The sequence below is a fragment of the Tupaia chinensis genome, unplaced genomic scaffold (genome assembly GCF_000334495.1).
Source record: "Tupaia chinensis unplaced genomic scaffold, TupChi_1.0 Scaffold148012_1, whole genome shotgun sequence".
NCBI lineage: Eukaryota > Metazoa > Chordata > Mammalia > Scandentia > Tupaiidae > Tupaia > Tupaia belangeri.
Genome location: NW_006207862.1, coordinates 328,766 through 350,277, shown reverse-complemented (window position 1 = coordinate 350,277; position 21,512 = coordinate 328,766). Strand labels below are relative to the sequence as shown.

The window sequence follows — 21,512 nt, the reverse complement described above, 5'->3', positions numbered from 1 at the left end:
GGCCCAGAACAAGGATTTTCAATGTTCCTAACACAAAGTAATGACAAAGGCTGGAGATGATGAGTATGCTGATTACCCTGATTTAATTGCCACACAGTGTATTTCTGCACTGAAAAAAAATCACACTGTATCCCACTAATATGTACAACTATTATATGTTAATTTTTTAAGATTATGCTAAAAAATAAAGATGTGAAGCTACACCCAGCTGCTTGGTACTGCTGGTAGAACACTGCTGTGCAATCCTGGAGCTATACGGAAAGACCCCAGGTTTGGATCCCAAGTCAATCTGAACATGCTGAGTATGCCTGCAAGTATGTCCATGACCCTGGCTGACTAGAAGGCTTGAGGGGGGCTGCGGGGGGGAGATTACAGCATGGTGGGACCCTATCAAGGGTACCTATGTGTCTATTCTCTCTCTATCTCTCTCATGAAATAAATAAAAAAAATCTGGGGACAAGCAGATAGTGTGGCTGGGGGGTGCTGGACTCCCATATGGCTGACTGCAGTTCAGGTCCCAGACCTGGTGGCTTGCTTTCTCACTTTTCCTTCTCTCTTGTGAACTAATAATAATAATAAATAAAATTAAATAAATAATTCTTTAAAAAAGTGAACCCAGTGCCCTCTGCTGCAAAGACGATGCTATACCACCGCCGCCTGTAAGAAAGGTGTGGTGGCCCACATAACCAGGCAACACAGCACTGGGGCCTGAAGACAGACTATTCACTAATGTACCTACAATGGCATCATGGACAGGTCTAGGAGGGCACTGCCTAGAGAAGGACTAGGGCAAGCCACCAAATGCAAGAGAATGCTGGTGAGCAGAATCCCTGCTCACTCCCTGCCTCCCAAGCTCTTGGGCAAAAAACCAACCTAGTGTCTTCTGAGGTCTCCTCCTCGAGCTTCTGCCCACAAAGCCACCTCTGGGTTAAATGCCAACCCTGAGTATCACTCTAATGCAAACATGACTGTGCTTTAAGCCAACTGTCCCACTGTTCCTCTCTTTCCCCTCACCTGAACTCTCTTGCTGGAGAACCTCTGTTCCAAAGGGCTCTCTCTGTTTGACCTCTGCTCCAATCCTGGGCACTTACAGGAGCACTTCAGGAATGGCCTGATACCAAACCAACTGGTAGCGTGCTTGGATACAAAGAAATCACATCTCTTCCTGGGCAGGCCTAGGGTGCTTCCATTTCTAGCTTTAGTACGTTTCCTCAGGGCTGAGGCTCTTCCCTACATCCCCTGTCCAGTGAAGCGAGATCAGCCAGACATGAAGTGTGTTATCCAGCCACGCAGACACTGGGCATCACCATAGCACCCCATTCTACCAGCTTAACAAATGAGGGTGCAGAGGTCTGCCCAGATGCAGGAGCTAACACTGTTTACTGTCATACTGCCCACCTTATCTGATCTGATCTAGTTAGTCAATCTCACAGTCTCACCCTAATCTTCGTGTGCCTATAATTTACTAACGAGACCAAAGGCAGGTGACACTTTTAATATCCCTCCTCCTGCAATTGTTCTCTTCTATTCCTGGGCAAATAAGTCTGTACTTCCTTGGGCCTGCAGATGACCGAGGAAGGCTTCTGGAACAGAAAGGAGGAGCCACAGCCAGATCCCTGCCTCCCTCCCATCCAAACAAACCTGGGCACGCACAATCAAGTCCCCCCAAAGTCCTGCCACCTCCCTCCACACTATGCTTCTCTAGTCTAAGTCAGCGCCTCATGCTGAGTCCTGTTGCAGCTGCTGCTCCCTTGCTTCCAAAAGGACTTTCCATTTAATTAAAAATTTGCTATTAAAAAGCATTAAAGTGTGTAATGCAAATAATCCCCTGGAAATCAGCTGTCCCAGAAGCTGAAAACCAGCTTCATTAGGGAGGTGACTAACAGCAGCAGGATGGTGAGCTAACAAGACGGCAGGTACGATGCTAACAACCACTTCCAGGGGAGTCCAGCTGCCCAGCCCTGCCTAGGCCTGGCCTTAAGACTTGCCTTGCCCACACCTCTGCCCCAAGGCCCACCACAGCAAGGCTAAGAACAGGCCCAAAAGTACAGGCCTCCTTCATATCTTTGCCTAGACACGGAGTCATTGGCATTCGCCCTTCTCTAGGAAGGCCACACACACAGCCCAGGTGGGAGGGAGCTGGGAAGGAGAATTAGAAGAGAAGAGAACTGAAGGAAGACTAATCCTTCCAGGCCACCCAGCCCAGGGAACAGCTCTGATGCATGCCCCAGAGCAGGGTGCCTGCCAAGACAAGGAGTGGGGGGTGAGGTGGGGGGAGCCTCCATATCTGAATAGAGTTGCTACCTCCCCCCCCCCTTTTCTCATCTGTAAAGAAAATTAATAGGGAACTGAGGATAAGAGGAGAATCTTGACTGCACCATTCTAAATGCCAACCTAACAGATTCTTGATAATAACGACTGAAATTATAATAACTAACACTTAGATGAGCTGTTCCTCTATGCCTGGCATTGTGCCATGTGCTTCACATGCATTATTTTATTGAAACCTCACATTAACTCTGTGGGGTGGTGACTTATAATACCCCCATCTGACAGGAGAGGAAACTGAGGCTCCAAAAGAAACTTGCCCCAAGTCACACTAATTAGTAGAACAGGGACTTGAAGCCAAGACAAACCAACATGAAGAGTCTTGATACTGCAGAATTGCTAGGAAGTCACTCTCCATTCTCTTAGGCAAAGGAGCTTCCAATCTGTCCCCACTACTCTCTGGCCATTCTGATAGGCTCAGGGACCTCCATTAAGCATGGTTATATGTGCTATGGATATGGCTGTGAAGACGAGGAGCCCAACCCTGCCACCACAGAGCTTCCAGGAGAAGAGAGAAGACAGAATTAAACCAGCAATTACAGAAATACATAACCAAGCACAACTGTGTTAAAGGTTATAAGGGAGAAGAAAAGGGTACTATGGATATGTGGAATAAAGTCGATGCCCAACCCACTCCACAGTAATGACAGGGCATGAAGGTCAACATGGGCCAGACCAAGTCTACAGACAGGAAGACCTGGGAGAAGGAGTGTAAGCATTTACTGCATTTCGAAAATAAACTTAACTACTGTGTCTTAAGAACTCTGGAAAAAAAGGCCAAAAAATACCTACTTTTACTTGATTATTTCATACCTTTGAGGACTGTGAAAGCCGCAACCCAAGTGTTGTGTCTATTTCCAATTCTTTAAACCCCCAACAATCTGCCACATTTTAACTAATAAATCTTCCTCAAAAACACATCATTAGAAATATCTACAGTAATAACACAATGAAAAAGAGGTCTCGTTGCCATGGATGCTTGCGAGGGGCTAAGCCTGCCCTCTAGGAGCCCATTGAGGTAGAACTCTCCCCTCTGTCTTCCATCTCAAGGTCTAGGATTTAGGAGTCAGTAGGTCACAAATGAATGTTTCCTTCATTTTCTTTGTAACTCTTTGAACTGTTACTGAATAGGTCCTGGGCCTGGTAAACTGTAACCTGGCTTGACGATTTTGGAAACTAACTTTGGGGCTAAGGGCTAAGGGTCCAGGACAGATCACATCTGGGAGCTGGAATTTCCATTTTCATCATCTCCATTTCCTAGCCTCCTTTATTTGCTAAAACCTCTCAAATAACTCCACGAAGGGGCACAGATGATAAAATAAAATAGGTACAGATAGGTTCTCTGACTTGCCTGAGGTCATGCCAGAGGTCACAGCTGCTAACTAGCAAATCCTAAATTCAAATACGGTGGACGTGACTCCAAAGCACAAACCTTGGCTTCTCCAAGTATGGACCATGGACCAGCAGCAGCGGCATCACCTGGAGACTGCCAGAAACGAGGAACTGCAGGTCCCACCCAGACCTACTGACTCAGAATCTGAATTTTAACACACTCCCTGGGTGTTCATAAGCACTTTTATAAAAGTTTAAGAAGTGCAGCTCTAAACCACAATGCTAGACTGTGATCCAAACTGCTGGGGCTGCTCAGCACGAAAGAAGACAGAGTCTATTCATTAGAGGAATTTGGAGCAGGGAGCAAGCAGATCACAGGTAGAACGCACTCCATTCAGACTTCAGACTGTCAGTACTACAGTCTCCTACTCTCAGCTCCACACCTCTGGCCACTCTCCCAGGGCTGCTTTGAGTTCGGCAGTATGCCTTACACCCATCAGGCATTTCTGTTTGTTTGTTTTTAACTAGTAAACTTAATTTTTTTAGAGCACTTTTAGGTTCACAGCAAAATTAAGCAGGAATTAGAGAGTTCCCCAAAATCTCCTGTCCCCACACATGCGCAGCCTTCCCCATTATCAATACTTCGCACCAGAGTGTACATTTGTTATAATCGATGAGCCTACACTGACATGCCATTATCAAAGTCCATCATCTACGTTAGAATCTACTCTCCCAACAGACTTTTAACTCTTGAAACAATGGGGGAAGGAGTGGGGAGGGTCCTGGCCCCTTGCATCAATTATCACTTCTGAATCCACATGCTTCCTGGTTTGACTGCAACCAGAGGTTGACCATTGTGCTCTGGGCTCTCAGCTCCCTTAACTGTACACCATTCTTATGCTGGTCTGTTAGTCTCCCTTTAAAGAGGCCACAGCCAAAAGGGCCACAGCTTTGAAGGAGCGAGCCATGAAGAGAGAATAGTGAATTAGGGACACAAAACTGTCCCAAGCCAGATCCATGGCAACCCCCGCCTCCCAGACTTGCATCTCTGCCACAAATCTGGGAGTCCTGATTCCCACTGGAAGTCAGAGAACCTAGATAGCCAGCATTCCCAAGACACAGCCTGGAATCACCCCTCCCTCTGCCTGCCTTGACCCCAAATGGATCCTCACACCAATATCCCTAGGCCTTGGGAGCAGCCGCGATGTAAAGCACAATTCTTGGCAACCAGATGCCAACAAAGTTATTGTTGGGCATGCCTGGCCTTTCCTGGGTCTCACTGCCTTCCTAACAGGACAGATGGCTGGGATAGATGATCTTCCTGTCTACCTTTATTCTGGAGCTCGGTGCAGGTGATAAAAGGAAAGGGTGAGGGGCCAGCAGGTGACACAGTAGTTGAGGTACTAGACTCCCAAATGGCCAACTGTGGTTCAAGTCCTGGACCTTGCAACTTGCTTTCTTACCCTCCCCCCTACTCCCATCCCCATGAGTACACGTGCTCTATAGGAAAAAAATGTTTAAATAATCATAATAAATAAAATTAATTATTTTTATTTATTTATTTTTGAGAGATTTTTGCTATTTGGCATGTGTACTCACCAGAAAGAGAGAGAGAGACAGAAAGCATCAAATCACCACCCCCCCCCGGGGGGGGATGGCCATGCCACAATCCCTTCTCCTCCATTCTCCTCTCAGGATCTTGGGCACACATGCACATGTGTCTGGAGTGAGTTTAAGCCACCGGGTCCAGGACTTGAACTGTGGTTGACTACATGGGAGTCCAGTGACATAGCCATTATGCAACTGCTGGTCCCTAAATAATTATTTTTTAAAAAAGAACTATTTTTAAAATTTTATTTAGTATGATTACTTTTTAATTTGACCAGAGAGAGAGAGAGAGGGAGAGAGAGAGAAGGAACGTGAAAAACCAAGCTGCCAGGTCTGGCACTTGAATTGCAGTTGGCCACATGAGTGTCTAGCAGCCCAACCACCATGCCACCTGCTGGTTGTTAAAAATCATTCTTAAAAAAAAAATTTAAAAAGGGAAGGATGACCCAATCAAGTCAAGTCAGAAAGGGATATATTTAATTCTAGAAATACATACAAAGAGGTTAAGACTTTTCTCAGCTAAAATCCCGTTTTTGTTCTTTTTGTTCATTTCTCAATTGTCTTTATTCTACCCTGGCCCTTCCAATTGTCAAACCACATCCACATTACAGGTGAGGAAAATGTGATTCCACCTCCTACACCATCGACTCCTACCCCTTATTCTCTTCTCTGCACAAGGGCAATTCATCACTGCTGGACAAGTTGGTCATAAGCACAAAGGAAAAACTATTGTCTCCAGATCTTAAGACTGGAACACCAAAATGCTTCTTTGCTTGTGGGTGGCTTTAGTCATCTATATGCTTATTCTTTCTGTTCTAGAACTTCTAGGTCAGAGGTCACAAGCTCACAAAGCCTACAAAGATCAGGTAAGCAAAGCAAATAGGAAGTAACGGGGAGTGGCACGGATTGCAGTCCCGGTGGAGAAGGAAGCCTCTAGTTAGCCTCAGCCGATTCTAGACATGCACAGGCTGGGCTCAGCAGATCCAAGTCCCCTGATTCAAAAGGCTGCAAAATAGTTTTGTTTTTTTTTTTCAAAATATGAACTTCTGTTTTTAAATATTGGCAAGTAATAAAAACATTTTTAGACAACTGAATCAGCCAAACACAACATGCCTGAATTTGTGCAGCTGTTCAAGGTGTCTCTCTGTTGGCCTCTCTTACCCAAGGCAACACAATGGCCCCCACCATGCTATTTTCAGGTGAGGGTCTAACCTCAGGGACCACCCAAGAGCTCCAGCAGTTTTAAGGCCAGGTCCCACTGGCTGAGAGGAGCTGGCTCTGTGGAACGTGGAACACCAGACAGAGTTGAGCAATGGCTATGCCAATCTGTTTCGGGTACAATCCAAGCCTCTGATTACAATTTGTAAAGCCCTGCATGGTAAAAGTTCTGGTTAATTCAGAGCTGTTCCTCTCCCTGTGGGCTGAAGTATGACCTCTGCTCTTCCATGTAAAAGCTTGCATTGAGCATTCTAGCCCAAGATCTGGGAAGCCAGAGGCTGAGTAGTTCTGGAGGAAGCATCAAGCTTCAGCACGTTGCCTCTCAGCCCTGGCCTCCAACAGAGCAGAGCAGGCGGCCGCCGGGGCACTGTGGGAGCCCCGATATTTAGGCCATGCCTGAGAAGCACAAAACACGTGTTGTCTTTTGTGATGACTCAGGGCTTTCAGGGAAAACCTAGGAGATGCTCCCTGCTCTGCCTCAAGTCAACACCGGGGTTTCTGCTCAGACACTGCAACCAGCCCAGTTTCCGTCCCTTCTGCAAGGAGCACCAAATCAGGGCCAACGCTTTTGGCAAGGACTGTTTCAGCTGAACAATGTAAAACTGAGCTGGAGTGGGTTGTGGCAGGCAAACCTCCTCAGGCTTTAGAACAACCAACAATGTGCTCTTGTCCCCCCAATCAGGGTGGGAGCAGGGAGAAATCCTCTTAATTTTTTTCTCCTTCCCCATCCGAGCAGCTCCTGCCATTCCTTCTCCAGAGAAGCCAGGCAGTCGGGCGGCTTGCTTTCCCGGCTCTGGGGAATATAAACGGGGGTGCCATGGAAACCCCTAGAGTGTGCAGGACACCGCAAGAGGAACAAAACTCTTTCAGGTCCAGAAACAAAATCCTGACCCTTTCAAGAGGGCCATGGATGGCCCCTGGTGAAGGATGCTGGCAGGCTAATAGCCCGGAACCTCACACGCTGAGGACTCTGGAGCTCAGCCCAATGACGGAAAAGAAAAGGAAGAAAGGGAGTTTGAAACCTACTCCAATGCCTCAAATCCCAGCCCTGAGACAGCACGGCAGAGATGGAGATACTCAGGTCTCTACACTAGAATGTCCCAGAATTCTGAGACACAGCAGCTATTCTGCTTGGGCAGAAAAGACACCAGGTGAAGGCTCATAAGAAGAGGTGATCACCCCATATCCCTGCACAATAGCTCTGGCCCTCTATTCTCCCTGCCTTCCACAAACTGCCCACAAATATTCTGCAAGGGCACTCACCAATGTTTGGATGTTTCAGAAGTCGGCATATCCGGGCTTCACGTTCTAGTTTCTGATGATCTAAAAGCAGAAGAGACAAAAGCCATCAACCAACCATTTTTTGTGTGATCACCTGACTATTCACATTCCTTCAAATCTGAGGGCCTATGCACTGTTGATGATTTATTGATTTAAGGTAATAAGTCATGGCAATTCTGGAGACAGGTATTATGAAAATATGATTTAAGAGGTTAAATAAAGACTTTGAGCCAGTGAGTGACAGAGCCAGGATTTGAATCCAGGCCTTCAATAAAACCTGTGCTGTTCTTTATATTATGACATGGATTTCACTAGGCCATGGAATCCAGAATCTCATTAGAAACAGTAATAATCGCTAGTCTGTATTAAGCATCGACTACATGACCAGGCATTTCTGCTTATATTCTCTTGTGTAGTCCTCTTGGCTACACTGAAACATAATGATGATGACAATGAAGATGTGGATTATTAAGATAACTATGATTTACAACAGTAATAATAATCATATCTAACATTTATTAAGAGCTTACTTCTACATCAAGCAGATACATCTTTTAATTTATCCTCATAACAACTCTATGAGGTTAACACTATGATGATGCCCACTTCATAGAAAGAGACCAGGACACAAATCCTGCTTCTCTCCAGGGTTTTCCTGGCCACCCAATGCTATGAGCTCTGACTTTTTGACCATCAAAAGGCTCTGGGATTACTCTGTTTTGGTGAAATGACCAGAATCCGTGATTTGCCAGATAAAAGCGAGCTGCATGCGAATCAATTCCTTCCAAAGGAAAGCAGACCTCCAGGTCCTCGAGAGAGGATGCTACTTAAGCAAGAAGGCCTAGAAGCCCTCCCCACTCGACCTCTCTTCTCCGCTTGCTTGAAATCCTGCCCTAGTCATCTCCTTCACGAAAGTCTTCCCTCCTCTGATTAGTAGACTGTGACTTCTCCCTCTTATTCCCCCCTCCCCATCTCCCACTGCACTTCTCATGATTCTCACATCATATATCTTTTAGTCACAAGCTCTGGTTATCTTTTAGTCACAAGCTCTTCAAAGGGGGGAGGCTTTCTGAGTAGTGCTTCCTCGAGTTCCTTCCATGAACAGGGGTCTAATGGGGCTTTATCAGTAACAACAGTGGTAGTAAATCTTGTCACTAACCATTTACTATATGCCAGTCAGAGGCACGGATTATCCTATTTCATCTTCACAAAAACTCTGTGAGGTATGAATTAGATTAGCTCTATTACATTATAAATAAGGAAACTGAGGCTTTCAAAGTCGAAGTAACAGGGTTAGCTTGGGGTGTGGTGATTAAGGTGGCTGGATCCCACATGGCTAACTGTGCCGTTTGAGTCCCATAATGATGGCTTAAAAACACACCAGGTGAGACCACAGATGATGAAATGGTTACATTGCTGAACTGCCGTGTAGTCGCCACAGCACAAGTCCCAGACCTGTGCCCTACAATTCACGCCGTGTGTGTGTGTGTGTGTGTGTGTGTGTGTGTGTGTGTGTCTAAAATCCCAAGAGGAAAATGGAGGAGAAGGGATTGCGGTGTGGCCATCCCCCTTGGGGGTGATTTCTCACTTTCTGTCTCTCTCTGTCTCTCTGGTGAGCACATGCGCCCTATAGCAAAAATCTCTCTCTCAAAAAAAAAAAGCCAAAAACAAAAAAAAAAAACAGAAACAAAAAAAAAACCAAGGAAGTGGACAAGTAAAAAAAAAAAAAACAGAAACAAAAAACACACCATGTACGTGCACATGTATGCCCATAATCCTGAGAGAAGAATATAGAAGGAACTGGAGCGTAGCCAGTCCTCCTAGAGGACGCTTTCTCACTTTCTCTCTGGCAAGCACATATGCCCTATAACATGTATATATATTTAAAAAAAAAAAAAAAAAGAAAGAAAGAAACATAAAAGACAAAGTAATCTGCCCAGATAACATATTGAAGAGACGGGGGCGGGGAGTGGAGGGTGGTGGTGGTGGATGCAGGTGTCTGACCCCAGAGCCTTTCTCCATTACTATGCTATGACAACCAGAAAAAGAAAAGTGAGTGTTGGTGAGGCCAGCAGATGGCGTAGCTGGAAAGCCAGCCCAGGGGCCTAGTGGTTCAGAGAGCCAGACCCCACATGTGGTTCAAGTCCCAGCCCTGGTAGCTTGAAAGACACACTAGGCTTATATGCCCCAAATCCCAATAGGTTGGAGAAATGAGGAAAAGGGACTGCAGTGTGTGACCATGCCCCATTTGAGGGTGTTTCTCCCCATTTTCTCTCTCTTTCTGGTGAGTGTATGTGCCCTCTGGCAGTTAAAAAACTGAAAGAAAGGGGAAAGAAAAAGAAAAAAAAAAAAAGAACAGTAAGAATGTCGAGTAAGGATTCAGGCTTTGAGAACCAAGTCTAATTCTGACTTCTTCAGGCCTGGCAAATGCCTTCACATCCATGCCAGCCAAGCAATTCTAGTCTCCCTTGACAGGTATTTCTCCCTACCCTGTCTCTGCCATAAACAAAGAACCTCTGTAATGTTTCCCATGAACCTTATAACAATCCTATCAGGTAGGTGCTACGGTTGCTCCCATTTTACAGATGACAAAACTGAGGCCCAGAGAAGATAAATAACTTGCCCAAGGTACCACAGCAAGAACCGGGATTCGAATCAGGCCTATCAGTTTAACATAGAGACTACAGACTAATAGGAATTCATATTTGTTGTTTTATCAGCCACCCTGAGTTTTGTCCTGAACTTTTTCTGTAGCAACAGCCCTACTTTATGGAAGGAGGTGGGGACAGGCAGAGATTAGTTCCTGCTGCCCAGCTAATCCATCCCAGCTGCCCAAAGATCTGGGTCAGGCCTTCCTTCCTGTCCTTGAGTTTGTTATGACCAATGACCAGGACAGAGCCAGGAGAACCCAGGTAACTGCCGACTTCCACACTGCCTGGTATCCCTTGGCCCCAGGCATAAGGATGTGGACAGGGACTTCCTCCAGGAACTGGGCACAAAAGGAAGCAGTGACAGCTCTGCCTGGTGGCTGGCGAGCTTGTTCTTCCATATCTTGTCAGATGTTGGAGCTACCCTATCTTCACCCTGCCCCTGGACTTGAGGTGGAAGTACCACACGAGCCAGCCCCCAAAGCTGCAGACCCACCAGCTATCCCCCGACCACACACCTCATCACCCTCTAACCCACAACTTGTAGGCCTGGTTACCCAGGCAGGTGCAGGAGAACGGCATCTTGTAATGTGGAGGTGGCAGCTGAGGGGAAGGCCCAGAAGATTAATGTTTATCTCCTCCTGTAAGTCTCTTACTGGCTAATGGTTACAGTCCCACAACAGCAACAGCACTAAAAATAAGGGCACTCTGGCTCTACCAGTGACTCAGAGTGGGGAGAAGAGAGGCACATGCTCAGGCTCCTCCAGGGTCCAGAGGGTCCTTGTTCACCACCTACTCTCCCCTATTTCTAAGAAGCAGAGTCCCGTGTTCCGGACAAGGCCCAGGTCTTCTTTTTTCTTTTTGTTTTTGTTTTAAGAGAGATTTTTTTGCTATAGGGCACATGCACTTGCCAGAGAGACAGAGACAGAGAGGCAGAAAGTGGGAAATCACCTTTCATCACCCCCGCAAGGGGAGATGGCCACAACACAATCCCTTCTCCTCCATTCTTTTCTCAGGATTTTGGGCACACATGCACATGTACCCAACGTGAGTTTTGAGCTGCTGTGTCTGGGACTCAAACCACGGCTGACTATGTGGGAGTCCTGCAATGTAACGATTACGCCATCTGCTGGTCCCAAGGCCTATGTCCTCTTTGAAACCAGGCTGTACCTCAGTCCTCATTCTGATTTTAAGTCATGGAGTATGACAAGTAGGACATTGGTTCTGGATCAGATGGCCCTCAACTGGGTCCAGTGCTGCCACATCTGGCAAGTTATTAAGCCCACCTGAGCCTCACTCATTCCTTCGAACCGTATTTATTGAAGCCTACAATGTGTAACAGGCATTTCCTAGATGCCAGGGGACAGCAGTGAACAGGACGGACAAAAATCCTTGCCTTCATCATGCTGACGTTCTGGTGGAGTTGGGTATAGAGAATAGACAGTAAAAAAAACTAGAAGCCAGCCCTGTAGCATAAGGGTTAAGGGAACCAGATCCCACATGGCCATTCATGGTTCAAAACCAGACCCTGGTGGCTTAAAATACACACCAGGCACACAAGCATGTGTGCCCCAAATCTCAATAGGACAAAGGGCAGAGTAGAAAGGACTGTCAAGTGACCACACCTTTTCTCTTTCCTCCTGTCTCTCTCTGGCAAGTGCACATGCCCTCTGGTGATTAAAAAAATTAGAGAAATCTAGATGGCATGTTAGATGTCACAGCAAGTGCTATGTAGAAAAATGAAGCAGGGGACCAGCCAGTGGCGTGGTGGTTGAGGCAGCTGGATCTCACCTGGCTGACTGTGCAGTTTGAGTCCTGGACCAGTGACTTAGAAAAATATGCCAGGTTCATGTACACGAGTGCCCCAAATCCTAAGAGAATGAAGAAGGGATTGTGGCATGGTCATCCTTTCTCACTCTCTCTGTGAGTGCAAATCTGGGGGGACAAAAGATTAAAGAGGGAAAAAAAAAAAAGAAAAATTAAGCAGAGAAAGGGGAAAGTGTAAATTTAAATAGGGTGGTCTGGGAAGGCCTCAGTGAAGAGGTGACTTCTGATTAGGATTAAAGGAACTCAGAGAGTGGACCAGACACATATCTCAGGAAAGTGGCCTCACTGCTAAAGGGAGACAGCAGTATCTGAGGTCTGATGGGGTGATATGTGTAAAGTACTTAGCACAGCAGCCAGTACATGGTTAGAGCCCCCTTTCCAAGGACCCAGTGATAATTCAGTTAAATGTCCTGGGCTGGCTCTGGTCACAACTACCTCCCTCAGCCTCAGCAGACACAGGGTCCCAAATACTAACTGGGCTCTCTATCCTGGCCTTGGGGTTTCCCCCAAGGTCCTGCACCACAGTCCTGGAGATGGAGGTATTCTTCCCCTGATTTGCTGGGGCCCACCGTATCTATAGCCTGCAGGTGAAGGTTAGCGATGGGGGTTTCTCAGAGAGGACCGCCTCTGGAAGCATGCTGCCTGCCTGGCCTCTCTGGCTATGGAACCCTGCCATCCAGCTCCCTGCTCAATGAGCCCTGTGGTTTCTGCCTACCACTCTCCCTGCCTCCCTACACCATGCCCAGCCCAGCCACCACCCCAGTCTCTCCAGCTCTTGTGTCCTGTCTCTTATCCCTACACTTCCTGTCCTGCAGTCACCTCCAGGGCTCGCCCATGGCTGGAGAAAGGCAGAGCACTCCACCCCAGCGGTAGTAGTGATGTTTAGAGAACAAGTAATGGTTGGAAAAGCATCTTTTCCCGACTGCAAGAGTGTCCTGGCTGGACAGCATTCCCAACCCCAAAAGGGCCAGGCAACTGGACTGGGTTGGTCCACAATGGTAGAAATAGCTCCTGGCTAGGTGTCCCAAGGTGGTAACACACCAGCTGGCACTCTTGCCACAAAGGCAACTCCTCCCTTGAGACACCCCTCCTTCCAGTAACCAGAGAGCAGCTTGGACCCTGGGCTCTTCCCCGCCCCCTACCACAGCCCAGCCCCCCCTTCCTGTTTGACAACAGCCACTTCCCGCTTTTGCACAGGGCCACTTCCTGCCTGCCTGTGTGCTACTGCCATGGAGAGACCCACCCCTGCCGGCCTTCAGCCTAGCTCCAACCACAGCCCTCTGCAAGGTTTTCCCCTCAATAGCAGAAGAGGAGAGAGGAGGAGAAAGCAGAAGTGGCCATGCTCAGGGACTGGCCCACCTCAGGCCCTTCCCTAACAGCCCATCCAGGGCAAAGCAGGGCCCTAGGAGACAAGGATGCTGGGAAACCTTGCCTCTCTTGCCTTCTGCCTAAGTGCTTCAAGACCTGGTCCTGGGTGCCACAACTGTACAAGAAGAAGAGCAGGGAGTGACCAGATGCACCACAGGAGGCAGAAAAGAGGAAGCAGATAAGTGAGATAGATAGCGTGTGGCCAAGGGGCACAGTGAACCTTGGAACCCCCTCTGCCCTCCAGCCCCAAGAGAGAAGTCTGCTCCAAATGTACCTTCCTTCTCCCACGGGCTTGGGGACCAGTGATTCTCCATGGCCCTGTTAGGGACATATGTGCCCACTGATTTAGTGACATTTCTCTAAACACCACAAATGCCAGCACTAGCTTTAATATGATCCAATTGCCACCTAAACATGTCCCCTCCCTAAGTGGGAAAGGACACACAGCCCTACTCTGGCTATGAGAATTCTCCCCAAGTTCATCTCAAAGACACCCTTAACTTTTCGAAAGGTATTTCTCAGGTCCATGCCTGACCCCAACAGAGACCTTGTGAAGCTTCCTGTGGTCCTACTGATGCTCAATGTAGTGGCGGGGTTGGGGCTGGGGGTCACCTTGCTGCCTCCTGGGTGCCCCTACTTCCTTCTTAAGCAGCAGAGTCCCCCATCTGGCTCCCAGGGGCATCATTCTGAGGAGCAAAAACAAGGCCAGCATAGGGATTTGGTGTCATAATCCACTTTGCCCAGCTGCTTATAAGCAACCCCAGATCCTGGGCACTGACCAGTGAGAATCCCACACCACAATCCTGACACTGTGAGGCCATATCCCTTCCTCTTAAGAGTTTCATGCTCAAGGAAGAGAGCTTCCAATTAAGAGCAATGTCTACTCCTCACCCTCTACATAAGAGCAGGGGCATGGCTTCTAATTTCTTCACACCCATACTCCCAGGGAATAGCTGAGGGCTATGAACTGTATTCATAGCTATGAAGGCAGGGCTGAAATGCCCATGTGAACCCCCAAGGCTCTGTCCCTTAACCTGGCATCCTCCCCATCTCTTCACCCCTAACTCGTGCAATTTAAATACAAAACACAAAGACTGAACCCCACTTTGGCCTTTGGTTCTCAAGGCAAGGGAAGCTCTAAGGACAGAAAAGAGAGAAACACCAATAAGTGCACTATAGCTAAAGGCTCCCAAACCAGTTTTAATGGAGAAAATCCCCATGGGATCATTAGCAAGCCCCAAGAAGGCAAGACTCTGCTTGTGGATACTATGGCCACTGTCAAGGGCCAGAACAGGGTCAGCGCTGAGTTCTCTATACCCCCGGCAGGGCTCCTGGTGCCTGCAGCCTTTGCCCACTGTTTTGGTGACATTTCCTTCATGGTAACCAGCCCCAAGTAAAACATCCCAGGAAGCAGCCCCTAAAAATAGCTCCTCCCAGGGCAGCAGCAAGCAGGGGGGAGGGGAGAGCAAGGGAGGAGAAAAGAGGGGAGCAGATGGGAAGCTGCAGTGGCTGTTGATAGGGCCTAGCAAGTAGAGATGGTGTTGGGGGTAGTGGCTCCATATCTCCCCACCCTGGAGCCCAGAGAGGTAGATCTAAATGGAGAGAGAACTCGGCCAGCCACAAGGAGTGATTTACTTCACTGGACTTTGAAGTCAGGGCCTAGACTAGAAGGTGCAAGGTGTTACACTGGGATTCATCACAGGAAAAGTACCCAGAACCTGTGTTTCAAAGTGAGAAGTCAAGGGGTAAGTGAAGGCCACACTGAGGATGTGGGGGACTGAGCACTAGCAGACTCAAAAGCAGAAAACAAACAAAAGCAGAAAACAAACAAAATTTTGTGCCTTGGTCTCTCCACTGGCCTTAGGGAAGATCTGTCTGGCCATAGCAAGAACCTCTGCAGAGAGGCACTCAAGAGGTGCAAAGTACCCATCTCTTCCTGTCACCACCCTTTTGGCACCCATGGGATCAGGCCCTCGATGGCCTGCCAAGACTGTTCAGAGAGAGTAGCAAGCAGAGACGGGGGCAAGAGCTGGTCACACCCCCCCCTTCCCTGCCTCCACCTCAGCAGAGAATGGGGTCAGCCACTCACCTCTAGGGTTTCAGCACAGTTTCTGACAAGGGTATGATGACAAGGGACCACACTAAGCAGCAAGAAGAAAGCGGGGACCTGTCCTATAGGATGGGACCATCTCCCATCCTCCATCCCCACCACTGTTACAACTGTCAAGTCCCCCTGGGAAGGAGGGTGAGAGGGCAGGGAGACAGGCCAGTGTTGTATGGGCTCAGTCCCACAGTTCACATCATGACCATGATGAAACCTGCCCAGCAGAAGCCTTGGCACAGAGGAAGGACTTCCAGCCTGCTTTCTCATCCCTTCAGGAGAGAAGTCAGAGGAGTTTAATCACTTATATGCAGGATGCCCATTTCCCTGTTAACAGAAATTGGCCTGCTTTATCCTCAGGAGGAAAGCTCGGTTTTGCACACAACCTCCTTAAATGCATCCTCGAGTCTCAGTATTCCAGTGCTGCAAAGATTTCTCTTCCTTCTTTTCCCCCTCCAGTGCCACTTCACCCTCCCTACTCTCCCCCTGACTCCATGCAGATCCTTAACAGGAAAGTCTCACTTGGAGATACCACAGGGGACACAAATGTCATGGGGGCTACTCAGGCCAACACGAAGGGGGCGGAGACTTTCAGCTGGCACCAAACTGGGGGATCCCATTTCAGTCCTCAAGGCCAGCTGGACTCAGAAAGGGACAGCCTTTAACCTTCTAGTGGCCAACATGCCACAACCCTCGCCACTCAGCTGGTCACAGCCTCAGACACAGACTAACACCTCAATCTGGGGACCGAGAATGAGGTCCCTGATCATAGAACAACCCATGGGTACAGTAGCCACAAACTAGCAGAGACACCCCCTGCAGAAGGTTGAGCCAAGGTGTGTCTAGAAAATCCCAGAGATCATGGCAATAGCAATTGTCACTATTGCTGCTAATTTCAGATGACATTTCTTCTTTTTTTTGGTGGGGGGGAGAGGTTTTTTTGCTATAGGGCTTGTGCGCTCGCCAGACAGACAGAGACAGAGAGACAGAAAGTGAGACATCACCCCCCAGGGGGGATGGCCACGCTATAATCCCTTCTCCTCCATTCTCCTCTCGGGATCTTGGGCACGCACACACACGCGCCTAGCATGAGTTTAAGCTACCGGGTCCGGGACTCGAACCGTGGTCGACTCTGTGGGAGTCCAGCGACATAGCCATTATGCTAACTACTGGTCCCAGATGACATTTCTTAAAGAGTCGCTCACAGACTACTGGCATGAAATTCATTGAAGCAAATGTTTAAAATGCAGATTCTGAGACATCACCCCAGACCTCCTGAAGCAGAATCTCTGTGGACAGAGTCCAGGAATCTGCATTTAAACACGTACTCAAGGTGATCTTTATCCATACTAATATTGGAAACCACTGTTTAAAGGAAGTCTCAACAGTAGCCCTAAAAGGCAATGACTGACAAAGAAGGAGGAATCACAAGCTACACTGTTTTCCCACATCTCCTACCCTGCCTTATGCCCCAAGCGCAAGTCATTATCCTCATCTGTCCTCTCCTCCAGCGGCCCTGAAAGGCCTGCAGCATGGCTCCCTGGATCAGAAAGGAGTTACCCAAGCCAGTACCAAGATACATGGGCTCCAGCAACTTGCCTATGAGTTTCCAGGAAGCCAAAGCCAATAGGCAACCATGACCAGTTATGTAGTTCTCTTAATCCATTCATTGACTATGTATGTGCTCAGGATGTAGCAGGCACTTGGCAAGGGCCTGCCCACACGGAAGTAAACAAACAGATAAGGTCCCTTCCCTCACCTTCCAAATCCTCACAAAGAGGAAGACTTTTGCTTGCCTTGAGCTTCAATAGAAATTATTTCACATTGGGGTATAGAAATTAAATAAATAGATAAATCTAGCAAGTGCTATAACAGATTTCATAACACTGTTTCTGGTAGCATCTCTTCCTAAGGGGAAGGGCATTACCCCAGTATCCATCCTAGGAAAGATAAATGGTACCAACACAGATGTTTCCTGTGATGTTAACTCTTCCAAGGATAAATCCTAAATTATGTTGAAGAAAGAAAGGACCATTTGCCCTTCAACTATAGCAATATGGGGGGAAATGCTGTGGATCTAAGTGAGCAGGATATAAAATGTTATACTCACGAGGTGAAAATCTGTATGCATATGAATAAAGATAAGAAGGGAATATGAAGATTTAAAAATAAAAAAAGACATAAGGCCTCAGGATCCTTGGGGGGATGCTCTTAAATCTTAAAATAACGACTTATCATTGTCATCACCTGGCCCACTAGCTCCTGCATCCAAGCCTATTTTAAATGCCTCCTTCAGACTAGCAGAGCTAAGCTTGGAATCATGGACTCCCTTAGAGCCCCAACTCCACACCTATCACTGTACTGAAGCAAAAGGAGTGACGTTATATGACTTTCAGTGACTTTATGTAGACAGGCCCGCAGACGGATATGGTGCTCGATGCATATCTGCATGAACACCCTACCTTGCATCACAGCCAGCAACATAGGCCTCTGAGGCCACAATGACAAGCAACAACAGCCCCAAAGGCCTCCCATTCAGATGAGACCCCCAAAGAAGAACAAGTGATTTCTCCCTGTGCCATCTCACCATAGATGCCAAAGAGAAGCTGCTCTATACCCTCCTCCTTTCCTTTCCATTTGCAATACGGAGAATCACAAACAAGTGAGAAAGCGGGCAGAGACCTGGCAAGCACAGTTAAGCACCTTCAGACCCTCGTGAATGACCAGGGTGGGCCTATGACATTTCCAGAAATGGAAATCCAACACCTGCAGAGCCCCAGACAGACAGACAGCGGCAAGTGAAACCCAGCCCCAACTGCTGCACCTTTATAAAATATACAGCGTAAACTGAGAGGCTGCAGGGAAGCCATGGCCTTCACTCACTAACCCTGCGGACACCAGCCCAGTGGGTACCCTGGCCCAGCCTTCTCCAAGAGCTCACATCCCCCATGCCCGCAGCTACAGCCCAGCCCCCTCCTCGCTCCCTCCATCTCCAAGACAACACCCTCCCACTCTCCCATCTCCAAACAGTACTGGCACTTATACATTCCTGACCTCTCTTGGTGGCATCTGTGCCTATCCGCCAGGATCAGACCTCTGTTACAAAGTCAATTGGCACACGAGGCCACACAACAGAGCCTCAGTCTTGGCATAACCATCTCTCGAGAGGGGGCGTTGCTGTCTGAAGCATATGATTCTACATAAGAATCTTCTTCACGAGGAGACAAAAAAATAAAATAAAATAAAATCAAAGAGAAATCAAACTTCATCCAGTTTGGGCAAGGAAACACCAGTTGGGAAAGACGGGATAAGCTGAAAGGAGGAGAGGAAGGGACCTTAATCACACAGGTCAGGTATAATTAGGTAGGGAGGGAAGGAGGAGAAAATGAAAGGCCAAAGCAGGCAGCTCCACAGGCACCATACCAGCTATCCTCACATCCCAGAATCTGGCTCCTGGTTGTCTCTCCCTCCCTCACCCCTGGGTCAGAGAACACAGGAAAGCAAAGCATTGCATCATCAACTGGAGACACCAGACACCAGCCCCATTTCTGATGCACCAGGGCTCTGCTGTGTGGGCGCAGGCAGGTATCCATTCTCAAACTGTCATCCTGGCCTGAGCTTCCGATTGCTGAACACAGGATGTCTGCCAGAGAGCCCAGCCCCAAAGTCCCCCTACCCCAGGGGAGGAGGGCATCTGACCACCCACATATCTCTATGGCAACCATTGCCTCCAACTCAAGATACCCAGACAGAGAGAAAACAAACAAGTCAACTTTATAGCCAATATGAAGAACAGCAAGATGATGGGGGCTGGGTGGGAGACAGCAAGACTAGCCCTGCTGGTGGAGATGGAGAGAGACTCCCCAGCCAGAGGGCAGACACGGCCCTGCTAAACAGGTTCCAGAACAACTGCCACCGTGACAGAAGCCCACTGTCATCTCTGTGGAATTTTATGGCTTCTCTGAGTGCTTAGGACATCTATTACGTCTCTTACCCCAGAGATGCCCGCGTCATTATTGGCCCAAGCCCACATCTTCCCCAAGGCATCTGTTCTGGATCCTAATGTATTTATGGCGTCCTCTCGCCAAGCCCTAATTCCTTTCTCTGAGTCTCATAACCTTTGTCACCCAGCTACACCCTGAGCCCTCAATGACCTGACCTTAGTCGCCAGACCTATTCACGAGAGTATTTCACACATTGCTGGGTCTATGCCTATCAGATGAGGTATCTGGCAAGCGCCCAATATGAGGTTGAGAGAGTTACATATTCAAGGTGTGAAAGATAGGCCCTGACCCTCCTGGCCTCAGGAATCCAGGAATATCTCACAGGTGAGGTTCCAAGGCTGAACCTTCATGCTCCTCAGATCCTGAGGCCATGCAGCTCCTGTCCAGGCCAGGCCATTGGGATTTCCAGACCATGAGGCATCACTCTCCACCCAGGACAGACTACATCTGCTGCTACACAACGAACTTTGTAATTTGATCAAAAAACCAATCAAGTTCATCTGGCAGGATTTGTTCCCAAGAAGCCCTGTCAGTAGCAGCCTCCCCTGATGTTTACAGATTCCCTTCCCTTGGGAGTCTGTTCTGCCGCCTGGTGGGCAGGGGAGGGTGGATTTGTCAGAGCTGCTCACTTACTGCATTTCTATCTTATGTCACCACTGGGGCATAGGGACTAGGACAGGCCTGCAGTGGCCACTACTGCCCCAAAGAGAAAGACTCCTAATGCCCAAATGAAGAGCTCTTCATTCCATGCCATCTACCATCCTCATACCCTCCACCTCCCTAAGGCCACAACTCCCTTGAGCCTTTGGGTACATTGCAGCTACCTACGTTGCTGACACCTTCTTCATTCTTTTCTACCTGAGCACTTTCAGTTCCCCATGCAACTCCGAGTCTGGCTTCAAAGTCCACCCACCCTGACATTCCAACTCCTCTCCAAGTGCTAAAACAGACAACCTTCAATTCCTTGGGCATCTCCAGAAAAAGTCATAGCCCCTGGAGGAACCCCCAGGGAGAGGCCAAGATAGGGAACACTCACCCCGGGCAGACAACTTCTTGGTATTAATGATTTTTGCTGCATATTCCTGTGTGGAGGTTTTCTTCACACACCTGCGGACCACAGAGAAAGCACCCCTGGAGGGAGAAGGAAGAAAGAACTGGGACACCGAGCAGGACAGAGTGACAGACACACTTCAGGTCTGAGGACACTGATGCTCTCACTGCCAGATCCTCAATCACACTCACATACACTTGCACCAGTGCAGTGACCACCACCATCCCACATGAGGCAGAGGGATGAGGTCTGGGCATGACACTGGGATGTGGACTGAAGTGCCTTGGCTCCCACCCCTAATCTGCTCCTGGGCAAAGCAGCATTGGGCTGCACATCAGGAGCTGGTGGGCGATACTTAACACACACCTGCTGCATCTCTCTGACAGCCCTGCAGCTGGCTAAGAGAACCAGGGGAGAGAAGGGAACAGAGACCTTGCCCTTCCCAGGCAGGAATAGTTGAGGGAAGAAGGAGAGATTAAAAAGGTGTAATCTCCTGAGAGAAATCTCCCTCAACCAAAGGGGAATGTGAGGTTCAAATCCTCCCACTGCCAGCTTCATCCCACTGCATCCTGGCTCAACTGACAGCAAAGATAGGACACAGTTGTGGGGCTGACAGCAATAGATCCCCTTACCCATGGTATTTTCTTCTATGTCCCCCACAAATGGGAGTTCGCACTCTGGCTCTGGAAACGTCTAGGGGGGCGGGCAGGGCGGGGGCTGCAGTGGCCGGGCTTGGCGCCGCGGGT

The 21,512-nt window shown here is 48.4% G+C and overlaps 1 protein-coding gene across 7 annotated transcripts in view; it reads right to left on the bottom strand.

Annotated features, from left to right (window-relative positions):
* Positions 1–20,846, bottom strand: part of CAMK2G (calcium/calmodulin dependent protein kinase II gamma) — a gene marked incomplete at its 5' end in the record, with an annotated part of 67,895 nt that extends 47,049 nt beyond the window's left edge. For all 7 annotated transcript variants that reach the window (XM_027768924.1, XM_014584846.1, XM_014584848.1 and 4 more), the window contains 2 exon segments: positions 7,750–7,809; positions 20,752–20,846. In XM_027768924.1, coding sequence (XP_027624725.1) covers positions 7,750–7,809; positions 20,752–20,846 — 155 coding nt within the window.
* Between the last annotated feature and the right edge of the window lie 666 nt (positions 20,847–21,512).